This window comes from Habropoda laboriosa, unplaced genomic scaffold, assembly GCF_001263275.1.
Source record: "Habropoda laboriosa isolate 0110345459 unplaced genomic scaffold, ASM126327v1 scaffold28, whole genome shotgun sequence".
Classification (NCBI taxonomy): Eukaryota; Metazoa; Arthropoda; class Insecta; order Hymenoptera; family Apidae; genus Habropoda; species Habropoda laboriosa.
The window spans coordinates 1207407-1222503 of record NW_017100174.1 but is presented as its reverse complement, the minus strand read 5'-3'; the positions used below and the strand labels follow the sequence as shown (position 1 = coordinate 1222503).

General features: G+C 41.7%; 1 protein-coding gene across 1 annotated transcript in view; it reads right to left on the bottom strand.

Annotated features, from left to right (window-relative positions):
* LOC108578741 (protein groucho-1-like) overlaps positions 1-15097 on the bottom strand; it is a 164367-nt gene that overhangs the window by 24229 nt on the left and 125041 nt on the right. Inside the window, exon 7 of the mRNA XM_017942125.1 lies at positions 7951-7976. Within this exon, the coding sequence (XP_017797614.1) occupies positions 7951-7976 (26 nt within the window). The remainder of the gene's footprint in view (positions 1-7950; positions 7977-15097) is intronic.

Here is a 15097-nt window from a genome sequence, read left to right as displayed (position 1 = left end):
TTTAACCCTTATGTCAATAACCGGGTACGTTTTTGCATAATTCTCACTTAAAATATTCGATCTTCCAGGTGAAAGATTGAAATATCCGGCCAGATCGTTGTTATTTCGCACATTTCCCATCCGTGTTTGCCTCAAGCTTAGAATTTTGTTATCGGAGAACTTTTAGAATTTTCTTATCAGAAAGCTACTAAAATTGGACGATAGAGTAGACGACAATTCTGGTTACTGACATAAGGGTTAATTATTGTTGGATTAAATGAAAAATTAAGATGAATCAGGTATGGTAAAATTACTTTTCGAATTTTTGTAATTTTTTACTTTTCGAATACATTTCGAATGGTTTCGTACCCGCGGAAATAAATAATTGAACAATTTGGCAGACGTCATCTTTGGCCTTCGTGTTTTAGCAGTGTGTACGCGTGTTGATGAGATGAGCGACTGTATTAAAATAATTAGAGAGTGTTAATAATAATTGAGGTAAAGGGGAAACGTGGCCGTGCAGAAAGACATTGTGTCAGACAGAAGAGCTCCGGTATGCACCACCATATTTACTAGATACTCAATTCTCACATTGAACCGATTCACAGGCGATTATTAATCATTTGAAACATACGTATATCTATTTCAAATAATTGTTTGAATAATCAATTCATATCCGATTGGAGCAGCACAATAATCGTCATAAATTATTCCATTCCGATTATCCGAATCACTCTCCAAGTATTATTCGAGCAGACTTCCATAATTAATTAACAGCCATTTACTTAGCTATTGTACTCGAACAACTTTCGATTCTATTAAATATTACTTATTAACCGTGTACAAACCATAAACTCAATTACGCCACTTAATCAACTTCGCCGAACTGATTATCAAATTGCAAAAACGATTGAAAAATGCAGAGGGGAAACAAAATAGAAAATAGCATCTAATTTTAGAGACACAATCCGCAAACTCAATTATGTTACTTAATTTGAAAAAACTAATCGTCAAATTACAAAAATGACAAAAAAGGAAACGGAAATAAACTAGAGGATATTATATACGAATTTTTCTTTTGTTAATCTGATTTCTAGGGGCAGAAACCATAATCTCAATTATATTACTTAATTTGAGAAAATTAATCCTCAAATTAGAAAAATGATAAATAATGAAAAAGAAATAAAATAGAATTCTCGATGAATTTTTATTTTGTTAATCTGATTCTAGAGACAGAATCGATAAACTCAATTATGTTACTTAATTTGAAAAAACTAATCGTCAAATTACAAAAATGATAAAAAAATGAAAAAGAAATAAAATAGGAAATATTATCTATGAATTTTTCTTTTATTATTCTGGATACCGCATAATCTCAATTATATTAATTAATTCCGCCAAACCAATTATGAAATTGCACAAACGATGAAGAAAACCAAGAGGAAATATTACATACGAATTTTCCTCTCGTTAATCCGATATCCAAGGGTTGAAAACTCCGCGTGTTACGACACACCCTCTTCCAAAACCAGCTTCACGGAGCATCGAGCGTTTTTACACCGGCTCTTCCACGCCGCGTTCCTCGCGTGTTTGCACACCGCTCCCGCGGAGAGCATCTTGCCTACCAGTGCTCCGGTTTCCCGGGTTAATTTTAAATTGCACTGTGCGCGCGTTGCTCGTGTAATCCGGCTGGCTCGACGCTAGGCGTCGTCGCTCGAGAGCAAACGTTTGCTCGGGCGCGGAACCGGAGGATCCAACGGGGATAAACAAACAAATATAAATTTCTACGCGCCCCGGTTCACGGGACGTGGCTGAATTCTCCTCGCCTATCTTCCGAAACACGCGAAAACCGAATAACCATCGCAATTTTCTGCCTTCGCTTTTCCCCTCACGCTCGAATCATTCTCACGTAAAATCGCTCGAGAATTGTCACTATCCTACGCAACCCGTGCAAACTTTATTTCTACTTTTTAATATTCCCCAGATTTCTCTCTGTTATTTTCGAACGCTTCTTTTCGAAATTAAAATTCGTACAATTCTTTGAAATTTAATCGCCTGTGATTTTAATTCCAGCGAAATTTCCCTAAACTTTTAAAATTGCAGCAGAACCTCGTATAACGCGATGAAAGATTGCTACTTTCGTGGTGTAACAAAATAAAAAAAAGACACAACTTCTGAATTCTTTCAAATTTAATCGTCTCTAATTTTAAATTCAGTCCAATTTTCCGAAACTTCTAAAATTACAGCAGAACCTCGTATAATGCTATTAAAACATTGCTACTGCCGTGGTATAACGACTTCTGAAGCTGAAGAAAATTCGACCGACGATTCATGCAACTTAATTCGCATTTCCCGCGTTACGGACTGTTCCACTCCACACGCATTCCACGAAAATCGTTCGAGTTTCCCCTCCAGAGACGACCTAATAAACGCGGTGAATTCGTAAGAAAATCAGAGCGTAATTCGTGCGTGATCTAACGTAGAATTGCCTGTGTACGCGTGCAACGTTTGATCCCCGGGTAAGGTACGGTCGAACCAGGTCGAAAACTACCATTATTTGGAGTTCCAATTACGCGACACGCAAGCGAGCAAGACGCGGAGGAGGAGGAGGAGGAACACGCGTCACGTAGTCTGTTCCCAGCATCCAAAGCAACGGAGCAACAGAGGAGAATGGGGCTGGCAAGAGGGTAGTGGCGCGCGAGGGAGAGAGAGAGAGGGAGGGAGGGGTAAAAGGACCGACGTACTAGCAATCAGTAACATTATACGACGCGACACGAGCCAACCACCCCATTAGCATTCATATTTCAATTTCATAGCCCTCGGGCTGGCGGTGGTGGTGGTGGTGTGGCGTACGGGATCCTGTAAGGCTGGCGCGGGGTGTGCAACGAAGATAAATACAAGTTCGATGGAAGGGAGAGAGCGTGAAAGGGAAACGAGGAAGCGGGGAGAAGAAGGGAGGGAGTTGTGTACACGGGAGGGATGGAGACAGGTAGCGAAAGAGGATTGCCCCGGAGGAAAAGTAGGGGGTGCAGGGAGGGACAGAGACGTGTGAACGGTAACGATGAAAGGGTTCGAGAGAGACGGAGACGACGTAGCGATGGGTACGAACTACTCGCGAGTGTAGCGAACATTTTCGCGAAACTTGTTCGGTGTTCCTCTGACGAGTTGATTTAATTTCGCTATGATAATCAATTTCGTGGTGTAGCTTAGAGAAGGGCAGATTTGAGTGAATTGTTCGTTTGTATTTTAGGTTGTGTAGTGTTTAACTGGTCTTCCAAGTAAAATACACTCGTAATGATTTTCCGAGGATCTGTAATCTATAATCCTCTTTAACTCCATGAAAGAAATTTGTTTCTCTCCAACGAGTAATATTCCCAGCAAAACAAAAATTTCTACGGTAATTTCGTATTTTCGAAATTCAATTGCGAGTTTGCAATTCGGAGAAAAGATAAATCTAGCAATCCGTAAATACGTCAATGTATCCCGAAGCTCGTAAAAATGAACAGGCATTTCCGGGCTCCGGTGTTAATTCGGTGGACAAACGGTCCCTGTGCATAATTCAAATAAACCAAGGATAATCCACCCCTTTTCGAACCGACCGTTTTTCTCCACAAATCTTTCCTCTGGACGCGATCTACCCGGATTAACCGGGTGCCGATTGAAAATTTCCGAACGATAATCGAATTAGTCCCATCGCTACCCGGTCCCGTACACATTATGAAAGCGCTGCGAGATTACGTGCGAGCGCGACTCTCGGTGCGACGAGGACAATCCCGACACACACAGACACACAGAGATATAAAGCGAGAGGGAGAGAGAGAGAGAGAGAGCAGAACACACGAAGGGAGAGAGAGCTAATACCGATGGAAACCTATTACCATCTATCTCAATGCCGGTGTAATGGATGCGCAGCCCCGATTATCAATCCGTAATAATTGTGCATATTAAACGGACGCTAATTATCGGTCCGGCCGCGAGCCACGGGTACCGCCGGCAAATTGCGCAAGTTATGCTGGGTGTGTACGCTGTTAAAACACGGCCCGTAATGACGGTCGCGGAAAAGAGCCACGCCGAAAAGATAATTACGCTGGAAATCACTCACCCGGCCGAATAATATGAACGACGGCCTCTCGCGCGCGACCGGTACAATCCAGTTAATCGCGTACTACATCCCAGAGAGAGAGAGAGAGAGAGAGAAGGATGAAGATAGAGTTTTATAAAATGGTCCGACGTATTAATTAATAATCGTTATCGATCGGTCCCCTCGCGTCTACCGAACGCAATCGAATTACTCGTTCCCCCGATTAATAACGCGACCGCTTTACACGCTTCCTTGAATACAAAATCCCTCGCTCCTTCGAGGTTTTCCTCGGATCATTGGAGAGAATTGATAGACTCAGTTTTTGCTCTGCTCCCAGTGTTATAAGAGTTAATTGCCGGAATCTTTATCGCGGAATCGATTAACAGATTGCTTATCGTTTTTTTTTCATCACGACCTCGTTAAAGAGCTGCGAAAACACGAGCAACAAGATGGAAATTGTAGGATATCGTTCGTGGAAAGTACAGGTGGTAGTTTAATTGAACTTTGTTGTACGTTCTTCTTCTTTTTCTTCTGTTACAGAGAAATGATCTCTACACAAAAAAAAAAAAAAAAAAACACTGCGTTCCTCGAGGATTTCTAAGAATATCCTGTTCAACTTTCAAGTCGACCCGTCGATTAGATCTCGAGATAACCACCGTCTGCGGGCTTAGAAAATCCTGTTTAGTGAAATACGCGTTCGAACCCGGCGATAAGCAACACGCTCGTTTCAACGCAAACCCGTTCCACTCCGTTTAATATCTCAGATAACGATCTGCAATTTCTCGGATACACTCTTAAAACTCCGAACTTCTCCGAACACAACCCAATCAGTTTCCAACTCCTCTAAATAATTTCTCGATCTAACTCGGTAATAAAACAAATTCACCGTAGAAATCTTCATTTTACATCCCTCTGCTCTATTTTCACGAAGCGGTTCCGTCGATCTAGACACAGCCACGACGAGAGCTTTATAGTTCTTGAATATCGATTTATCCCAGCATACAGAGAGAGAGAGAGAGAGGACTTCTTGTCTGTCATCGATCGCGGAACGATCCTGGCAGGTCACTCGAGGGATCGGAAGCGGAACGCGGGAACGCGCTGAGGTCCCCAAGCGTTCTCTCCTCTCTCCCTCATTCTCTCTCTCTCTCTCTCTCTCTCTGTGGAGCCTCTTTTTTGCCTGGAGCCCGGAGCGCTTTTAATAAACGCGCGCGCCGCGCCCAGCAGCCGCTTTATGCTATCAAAGGTGGGGTAAAGGGCGCTAGCAGAAGAGAAAGAGAGAGAGGGAGAGATGGAGAAAAGGGAGGCAGAGAGGATAACGGCAGAGAAGAACGGGGGTGCATTTGACGACGAGCTTTTTACGGCCCTGTGTTCCGGTGTTCGGGCTTTTACGTCCATTTCAGGTTTCCTCCTCTTCCACTGGGCTGATCCACACAGCCTTCCTCTTTCTTCTTACACTCTCTCTCTCTCTCTCTCTCCCCCTTTCATCCACTCTGCACGCCTCTCTTCATCCCCCTTTTCCCTTCTCGCTCTTTCTATTTCGTCCAGTTTCTCCTGTCGTTTCGTAGCCAGCTGATTTTATTTGCTCCCCCCTGATATTCCCTTTCAGCTGCCCAAGAGCAATACACGTACATATATAAACGAGCGAGGGAGAGAGAGAGAGAGAGAGAGAGAGCAGAGCCGCTCTAATTTCTTTTACGAGATGAAATTCGACGCGGTTCGAGTCGTTCTTCGCCCGGTGGAACGCGCTACTTCCGCTCGTCGCCCCCGATTCCATCGGTCAATCCTTGCTGTATACGGTTTACGTGCGTACAGGGTGGCTCACAAATACGGGTCAATGGAACGAATAAGAAATAGCGGGAAAAATCTAATATTTCTTGTTTAATAAATATATTGAAGTAATAAAGCTTCACAGATAAAAATCTTAAATTTTCAAGCTTCTTTGGGATGTTGACAATATTTTTTTGATACTGAAGATAACACAATTTAATCGTACAGGTGGTCTAAGTTTTCAGTTTCAATGGTTGTTTACTCGAAATATCAGGTATTTATCGGAGAGAAAAAATTTGTCTGTTCGGTTGAATCACCCTGTATACACACAGAGTACGGGGCAGAGGTGCGAGACTTTTTCGGAACAGGCCACGCGACCCATAAAACCCGGAAATCGGGTCGGATTTTACGAGCACCGTATCCGTTTCCCAGCTCCGAGGAAACGAGGGGAAATCGACGCGATACCGTTTCGCCCCCTCGAAATTCGATCGCCCACCAACGTCCATTCGCAGATTGTAATTGCGAATCTGTTTAATTTCCCGGTTCCCTTGGTCTCGGATTCTCGTGTGAAAATAAATTCATAGATTCGTTTGTTTTAACGAACTTCGAGGGAAGGGGAGTGTGTGTATGTGTGTGTGACTGTTTGGTTAATGGAACGAGTTTGTTTGGATTGGTGCGTGTTAGTGTCGAGTATTCTGGAGTTAGGTAAATTCGTACTGGATTAGCTGTTGTGTAGGCTGATGGCGAACATGTGACCGTTTAGTGAAAAAGTTATGGTTCAGGTAGTTATTTTTGGCTTTTTCTTTTTTAAAGATTCTTTCGACTCAATTTTTAGCTTTCAGTGATAAGAACAGCGTTTAATTTCCCCATTATAATTTTCAGTGGTAAATGCAACTTGTACATTTGAACGCAGAATAAAGATTTACTATTAACTATTATATAATAGTAACAAAATAAAGCATTTTATGAATGTTTTTTTTAAATTCATATTTTGTGACGATTTCAGAAGCTTCGTTCAATTACTTCAATAAAAATCGTACTAACTAAATTAAGATCCGAATATTAACCGCAATTTTATTAAATTTTAATTAAAAAACATTTTCAAAAATTCAATTTGAGATCAGCGTAGTTGTAAGTTTCACTTATAATTTTCAATGTTGTACGTGTATCATAAATTTGAATGCATAATAAAGATGTACCAATAACTATTACATAATAATAAATAGTACAAAGTAAATATACGTGAACAGAATAAAGCATTTTATAAATGTTTCTTTAAATTCACATTTCGCCACGATTTTAGAAGCTTCGTTCAACTGCTTCGATAAAAATATACAATACTAACCACAATTTTTAAAAAACATTTTCAGAAAATAGTAACGAAATTTAAAAAACTTCAGAATCACGTGGTTCACAAAGTACGTATTGAAGAATTTCCCAAATATCGACGTAGGAAGGAACTAAAATATTCCAATATTCTTAATCCAAAGAATCTCGATTTAAGAAGGAAACTGAAGAGAACAAAAACCCCATTGCACAAATAATTCTCTACAGTACAAAAATTCAAATTCTTACTGTAAATCTTCGCAGCTTTGCAAACGAAATAAAAAAAAAAAAAACGATTCGTTTGAAATTCAATCCACTTAAAGGATCAGACTATCGTTTATCGAAACGCGGCAAACGCGATTTGGTGCATCGTCGGGTGGGGGGATACAGTCGCGCGCGGCGCTTAAGCGGAACAGACGAAGCGGAAATCGAAGTAGTAGGACGATAGTCGGGATTAAACGTTATCGGGCGCGCTAGTGTTGCTTGCTTGCTATTTACGCGGCGCGTTGCCTTCCACGGAAAGCGAAATCTGCCGCGCGCGAGGCGGAGTTTGATCGCCTTCCCGATGCGATTATCGCGTTTCGCCTCCGCGTGGAAATTCCGCCGTGTTCGCGGCCGGATCCACGTGAAATCCTGTCGTCGCGCGGAACGATATTGCTATTTACGCACGAACGCGCCCAATGAGGTACAACCGTATTCGTTGTTAATAGACTGTTATCGATTGCCCATTGGCGAAACCGCGACTGCAACACCCACCCCGCCCCGATTCTGTGTTAGCTAAATTGTTTGGTACTCACATGCCTCTCCTCGGCCGGATTAAGACCTGCAACAGACGAAACGGTGCTGTTAGATCTAATACGAATCTCGGTTTCAAGCTTATGTCTGTGGAAACGAGCAGTGCTTTCATCTGACGACGATATTTCAGTGGGAATTAATTCTTTTTTTTTAGGTTTTTGATCGAAACAGGGTGATTCGAGATTTCGTTCAGATTTAATTCTAGGCAAAAAAGTGTATGTTAAGAGAAAAATATTTCGTTTACTCTTAAGAATATTAGTATAAACGACGGAAAATTTTATGTTAAATTTTGGTAAAAAAGTGTATATTAAAAGAAAAATACGTTTTCGTGTGATTTATTTTTGAGAATACTAATATATAAACGCCCGAGTGTATACGGAAACACGTAGAATTTGATTTTTCATTTAACAAAAAGTGGTTACACGGAGTAAGAGAGAAGAAAGGGAAGAAAATTGATCGTTGTAGCACACGGTGTAGCCAAACAACTCCCAGAAGAGGAAGCTGCCGTGAGGAATCCATATTAAACGCAGTGAACAGCGACACGAAGATATTTAATCAAGAACGTGTCGAACAAGCAGCTTCCCATCCCACTCATCCTCCTCAAGCTGAACAACTTATTTACACAGATATCATATTTAGCCTGGTATCCTTCTCAGCTTAATCCGACAACATCACTCCAACATCTTAAAAAGAATAACACACTGAAAGAAAAAGAAGAGAGAGAGAGAGTAAAACAGAAGAAGAAGAAATAATTCCATCGTCACTTCTGACGCAGATTAACTCTCCTCTTAATCAAACCAACATGCATATATATACATATATAACTCGAGAACGGCCTCCAAAATTAATTATCAAGCTGAAACAGCGTTCCTCGAGAGAGAGAGAGAGAACACCTCTCTTTTTTTTTCTCTTCTCCTCGGGGCACTTCAAACATCGCTGGCTGCCGCAGAAGACATCGTATTTCCCGGGAAATTGAACCTTCACAATGTTTTTCATGATTATTGCGGAACTAACTCGAACGGAGTCAGCGGTATGCCGGTAGAATCTTTTTCCGCGCCGGGGACGAGATAAAGGGAAAAAAGCTTGGCAGGACGAAAGAGGAGCTAGACGACTCTCTCTCCTTGAGGATTTCCGAGAAGGGACGGTGAATGAAAGAAAAGAAGGGCGAAGAAGAAGAAGAGGAGCAGGTCGAAGGAGATCCTGAACGAGAAAGCTTTGTCCTCCGAGAAGCCGACTTCATAGTTTGCCCTCGCTCGATTTCCCCCCAATCGCCGACTTTCCCTCCTTCTACCTACTACTCTTTCCTTTCTCTTTCCCGACTTTTCTTTATACTTTTCGTGGGTACACTTTGTCTCGTAGGAAATATCATAACGATATCTTTCTGCGGCTATTGTTACCCATCCTACGTAACGGCGATACACGCGGTCGTTTATGTTTCACGAGCACGTAAGCCACGTCGTCGTCGTCGACTTTCTTTCGTGTATCGCATCAACTGTCGGAGGCGTTGAACTTTTTATTAATTGCGATCACAGCTGTGAAGAGGTTGTTCTGGGTTGTTTCGCGGCAAGTGAATTGTGTGGAAAATTGATTTACTTTTTTTGCTTTTGGAAGCAATTGAACGTTAACTCTTCAGATACGAAGAGCGTACACATACGCCTGTGTGATACGTACAATTTGTTCCTTTACTTTCGTGCTTTGGATGTAAGATATCGCTGTTGATTGAAAGTTAGGGATATTTGAATGTCGTGAAGCAGTTGATTTTCACACTGATCTACGCTCTAGAGAAAGGGTTGAGGATTGGAAAAATTAGTTAATATTGAAAATTGAAGATTTTAGGTTTCGGTTTTTGCCCAATATTAAGAATATTGAAAACTGAAGAATTTGGTATTAGATATTTGCCCAATATTAGTAATATTAAAAATTGAAGATTTTGGTATGTGGTTTCTGCCCAATATTAATAATATTGAAAACTGAAGAATTTGGTATTAAATATTTGCCCAATATTAATAATACTGAAAATTGAAGAATTTGCCCAATATCAACAATATTGAAAACTGAAGAATTTGATATTGAGATTTGCCCAATATTAATAATACTAAAAACTGAAGAATTTATACTAATTATAAGTAATCGCAAAACATTCTTCTGCTTACGTTTATTTAAGCACCTTGATAAACATTGACTATAGAATATGCTTCATTATAGTAAAAAAAATTGCAAAATTGAAATGCAGTCAATTATTCTCTTGCAGCGTTATTAATTCTCAATTACTTATGTAAAACAGAGTAATTGCTGTTTCTTCGTGCAGGTCAATTGCAACATTCAACATTCAGCTGATTTTCTACGAACCTAACAGTAACACATTTTACGCTCGCACAAGGAAGCTCCTACCATCAATTCCTGTTTTGCCAAGTTTCTACCAGATCTGTTTTTTGTACGGCTTTACTATTAGGTGTTGCAGACTCTTACATCATTTTTACTCTTTTATTTGCCAACAGCAATCTTGTTCTAACTACTTCCTGGCTACCAAATTAGTACTAGTGGCTACATCCATTCTGGCTCGTTCTCGTTCGATCCAAGTAGAAATAAAGGAGAATAAGTGCTAACAGGAACAACCAAATTAGTATTTTCAAATTGCTCCTAACATATGTATGTACATTGTACAGAAAGGTAATTAAACTGTTACTCTTACTACGTTATTAAGTAATTACACTGCTCTTAAAGAATTAATACTCCCAATAAAAAAATCAATTTATCGGAATACACAGAACATTTACACAACAGCTCTACTTTTATTTTTTTTTTTTTTTTTTTTTTTTTTTTTTTGCAAGTGGTAACGATATTATCTTTGAAGCAAAGAATAAAGATTGCTGCATGGATGGAGGTCTTTCAGTAACCCACAATTGTTCTCAAGAAATATGCGGAACATTTCAACTGATTCACCCTCGGCAAAAACTGATAAAAGACTAAAATTAATAATCGACTGAATTTGATAAAAGACTAAAATTGCTCTCCAATACTTAACAAAGGTCCAAATGATAACACAACCACCCACAAAAACCCAGAAACATTTAAAACGCTCGAAAACTGTAGGAGAACCGTAACAATTTACCAGTCCGCTAACTAAACGAACGAAGTCAAAATTCCACGGCAGAAAACGTGCGCGGCAATCAAAGAACGAATTAACGTTTACGCCGGTAGCATTAAACAGTCGGTGGCGGCGTGGGGCGTTTGGTACCACGAAGAGACAAGAAATCCGGCGTAACCTCAAGTGGATACAGTCCTCCAACGGGCAGACGGAAAAACTCGACGCCATAAAGCTTCCGGGGCAGCTCTATCCCTCTCTCTCTCTCTCTCTCTCGCTACTTGTATAAATAAAGTAATTCCTGGAGGGCTCGCGCTATGCGCGCCGATAAAACGTATCCGCGTGAAGGGTGACGAGGTCGTGTGTTTTATGGTTCACCAAATTAAGGAAAAGCCGTCGCGTACGGCCAGAAAGGATCCGCCCTAGGAGCCATTACCGTGTTGTCGAGGGTGGCGGAGCTTGAACGCAAGAAGGGGTCGTGAATTTTCTCTCGTGGACCGCATCCAACACTGGCTTCTCCTCCACCGCCAAGTGTAACAAAGAACACCAGAGAGAGCCAACGACCACGCTTCTGTCTGACTCGTGAAACTCTGATATTCTCTCTGTTGGCTGTGGTTCCTCTCTCCTCCTCTCTCCTCCTCCTTCGCCGCTTGGTGCTCGCGTCGGCCAGCTTGGGGAAACAGTTTCAGGCTCTTTCTCGGGGCCCCCTTTCTCTCGCGGAACTTCCTGCCGTGGCTCGTAAACGGACGCGGAACAGCGTGCATAATTTCCTACTAAAACGCAAAGAGCTCGTTTGCCGCGCGAGAGCACGTGCACATCTTCACGGAGAGACGTCCTCAAGACTGCGTGAACGCGCGCGTTCACCTTTTGCGCCGCGGTGCTATCATTAACATTTTGACGGGCGGCGTGTCACGTATGCGTGACTTCCCTCCACGGTTATCCGCTTGCCGGAGTCACGTACCGTGGGGTGTGAATAATTATAGGGTCAAGGTAATTTTTCTTTAGCTCGACCGGTGTAATCAGAGGTTACTTTGTACTGTTCTTCAGCTGGTAAGTGGGGATATTCGTTGGCGAATATTTCAAGTTGAATTGTTTATTTATCGAGAGATTGTTCGGTCTTAATTGTAATGTTTTGCCTATGTTTGTTGAAGCAAAATGGTTTACGAGTACTGCATGGAAAAATCGACATCCTAGAATATTGGTAGGTTTATGACACGTCCGATAAATATGGTTTGGGGATGCCTGCGAACATCCCAGGTATAAAAGTGCACACTGTCTTGTCTATATCTGTCTGAACATCTTCTAAAATATACTCCACACGAGTTATTTATTTAATATAACCCCTCGACAATGTTAAATGTCAAATACGACATGTTTAGATTTGCAATCGGGGGACGAGATAATAAGAGTTCACGGATTGTCCCTTTCACTGCTGTTTATTCCTTCGTACTCGCTCGATTTCTTCTCATTTGTCGGTACATTAGAGATTTTTTGAAAATTTCTTCTCTATAATTACTTGGGTAATTAACCAATATCAATTTGAAACATCGTGGTAGATAATAGACGGATAAATTGGTACAATAGGCACAACTCCTACTAAGGCAAAATTATAAAAAGGAGGATCATCTGAATTCTGTCCACTATCTTTACAGCCAGGAGGCAATTTTAATTTTTTTTTTATTTAGCAGAAGACACTATAGGCAATTGTAGCGAATCCACGGGTGTGTGCGATTCGAAAGGCTACGGAAGACTGAATTTAATTGCTGCCGATGTTAAAAAATACATTATCACAGAGTATGCGAACGTGCTATCTCTAGATTTAGTTTCACGCTTGGATACGAGGCAAAAATACAGTCATCGGTTACAGTATCATCTCATTTATCATTACAAAGTGGGAAGATTTATTTTCCATTGTAGAGGTGAACCCAGTTAACAGGTGAAAACCTACCACTGTAATCTGCGAACGAGCACCGGCAGAAAAACGCTGGTTACTGAACAATTTAGTACAATTTACGAGTATTAACTTGACGGAGGAATCCAGAGAAGGGTAAGATTACAAATAACGGTGAACGGTTTATTACCGAACTGGTAGAGGTTCGGTGTGCTGACCGGCCAGGCAGCTGGAATTCAATTTGCGCGGGGATTCGATCGGTTCCGGCGCATTGTCTCCGCGAATTACGCGGCGATTACGTTTAACGTAATTTATCGTGTCCAGAATAGGGATAACCAGGCTGAAACGCTTCCGGAATACGAAGAACCGATCGGTTTAACGACCAAACCCCAAACCTCCTTGGTAAGCAAACTTGCTTCCTTTCTTCCTTCGCTTTACTAGAGAAGACGTCGCTGAAAGAAAGAACTCTATGGAAAGGACCACAAGAAGGGAGAGAGAGAAGGAAAGGGGACAATATCCGGGAGAATTACGAGAAGCGTACACGCTCGAGGGGGCCACGATCTCTCGAGGGACCATTACTCGCGCAAGAATCCACGATGAAATGGTAATGCAAGCGATACCGGTTTCTAATCGTCTGTAAAAGAGTCTCTGCCGACTTACTTCGCCTCGCGTCCCGGTAAATCGTCTCGAGAACGAGCGGACAGAGAAAAAGAATCGGATGAGTGGTGGAGGCAGATATTATGTCCGACGACCGGGGGAATCCGGGCAACTCTCAGGCTCAAGGAGTGAGGAGGAGGTGGAAGAAGGAAGAAGGAGTAAGGAGGGAAGTGAAACGATAACGGCCCTGCTGGAAACAATTCGCTGGGGGCAATGTTCCGGAAAGGAGGGAAGAAGTTTCAGTTGCCGCGACAGAAATAGTGGCCCATTACGGTTCCTTGCCTCCAATGCTTCCCGTTTCAAAAGGGTGTCGACGAGATTCCCCCGTCGTTCCACCACCACCACCGACGAGGACGACGACGACAGGGGGGAAAAGGCGCATCGCCAGAGCTCGAGACAGTGATTTCAGATGTCGCGGTTGTTCGCAAAGTGTAGCCGCAGTTTCCCTTCCCCGGGAGAACCACCGGGAGCCGTTGTACTCAGTGAAAGAATGCTTCCTCGCGACTCTGTTGGAAAGAGGGGTATATATGTATATATATCAGGGGGGGAGATGTGTATAATCGAACTTCCTTGAAAGAGAGGGAAACATTGTTTCACCGTGATCCTATTATGCCGAGATGATTCTGTTAGGTCGTGTAAATATGAAATGCTGCGTATACAGTTTCGCGTGAGTTACCGGGGAACGTCTTCTGAAGTGATAATCACCGATTTTTAGGAAATTTTCGGATGTTGTGGTTCTGGAAACAATATTCGACGCGCATTTTTTTTTTTTTTTAGAGGAAAATTGCCATCGAAGTTGGAGTAAATATATTTAGTTTGATACCATGAAAATGATCAGAGATAGCGTAACTTAAGAAACTTTGTATTTTGAAAGAAGAAATTCGAAAAATAAAAACTAATAAATAATTTTGACCAGACACGTGTTTATTAGCTTCATCTTTGAGGGCGATTTTCATCTCTATAAAAATTGTACGAACTGTAAGTGAACACGAAGAAGTTAATCGGAACTCTTTAGAACTCTGTTAATTACTTGGGCGATCAATTTATTATACGTATGATTAGAAATCCGACAATTTATACATTACAACTACTTTCGAAAAGCTTCGATATTATTTTTGACGCATCGAACCTAACCCAATCTTCGTTTTATCATAAACAGCACTTGCCGTTACATCTCGCAAGAATGTTAACGCAACCATCCGTTCCCTGCAACAGTGTCGCGTTCTCTTTCCAACCTCGCTGATTTGCAGAAAAAAGAATTCAATACACAATATCCCATAATACCACCGCAAAAATAGTCAAGTCTCCCGGCTAATGGAAGAGCGAGCAAAAATCTTCTCACCGTTACCCTCCATTTCCCTAAAAACACAAAACCTACAAGCCAAAAAACGCGTCCCATTGTCACGGCTGACAGGCAAACTAACTCGCGCCATTAAGTCTGCGCCGTTTCCGGTCGACTTGCACTCTCTCCGGCAAAAACGAACCCGTCGAAAATGAACGAAAAAAGAAGGAAAAA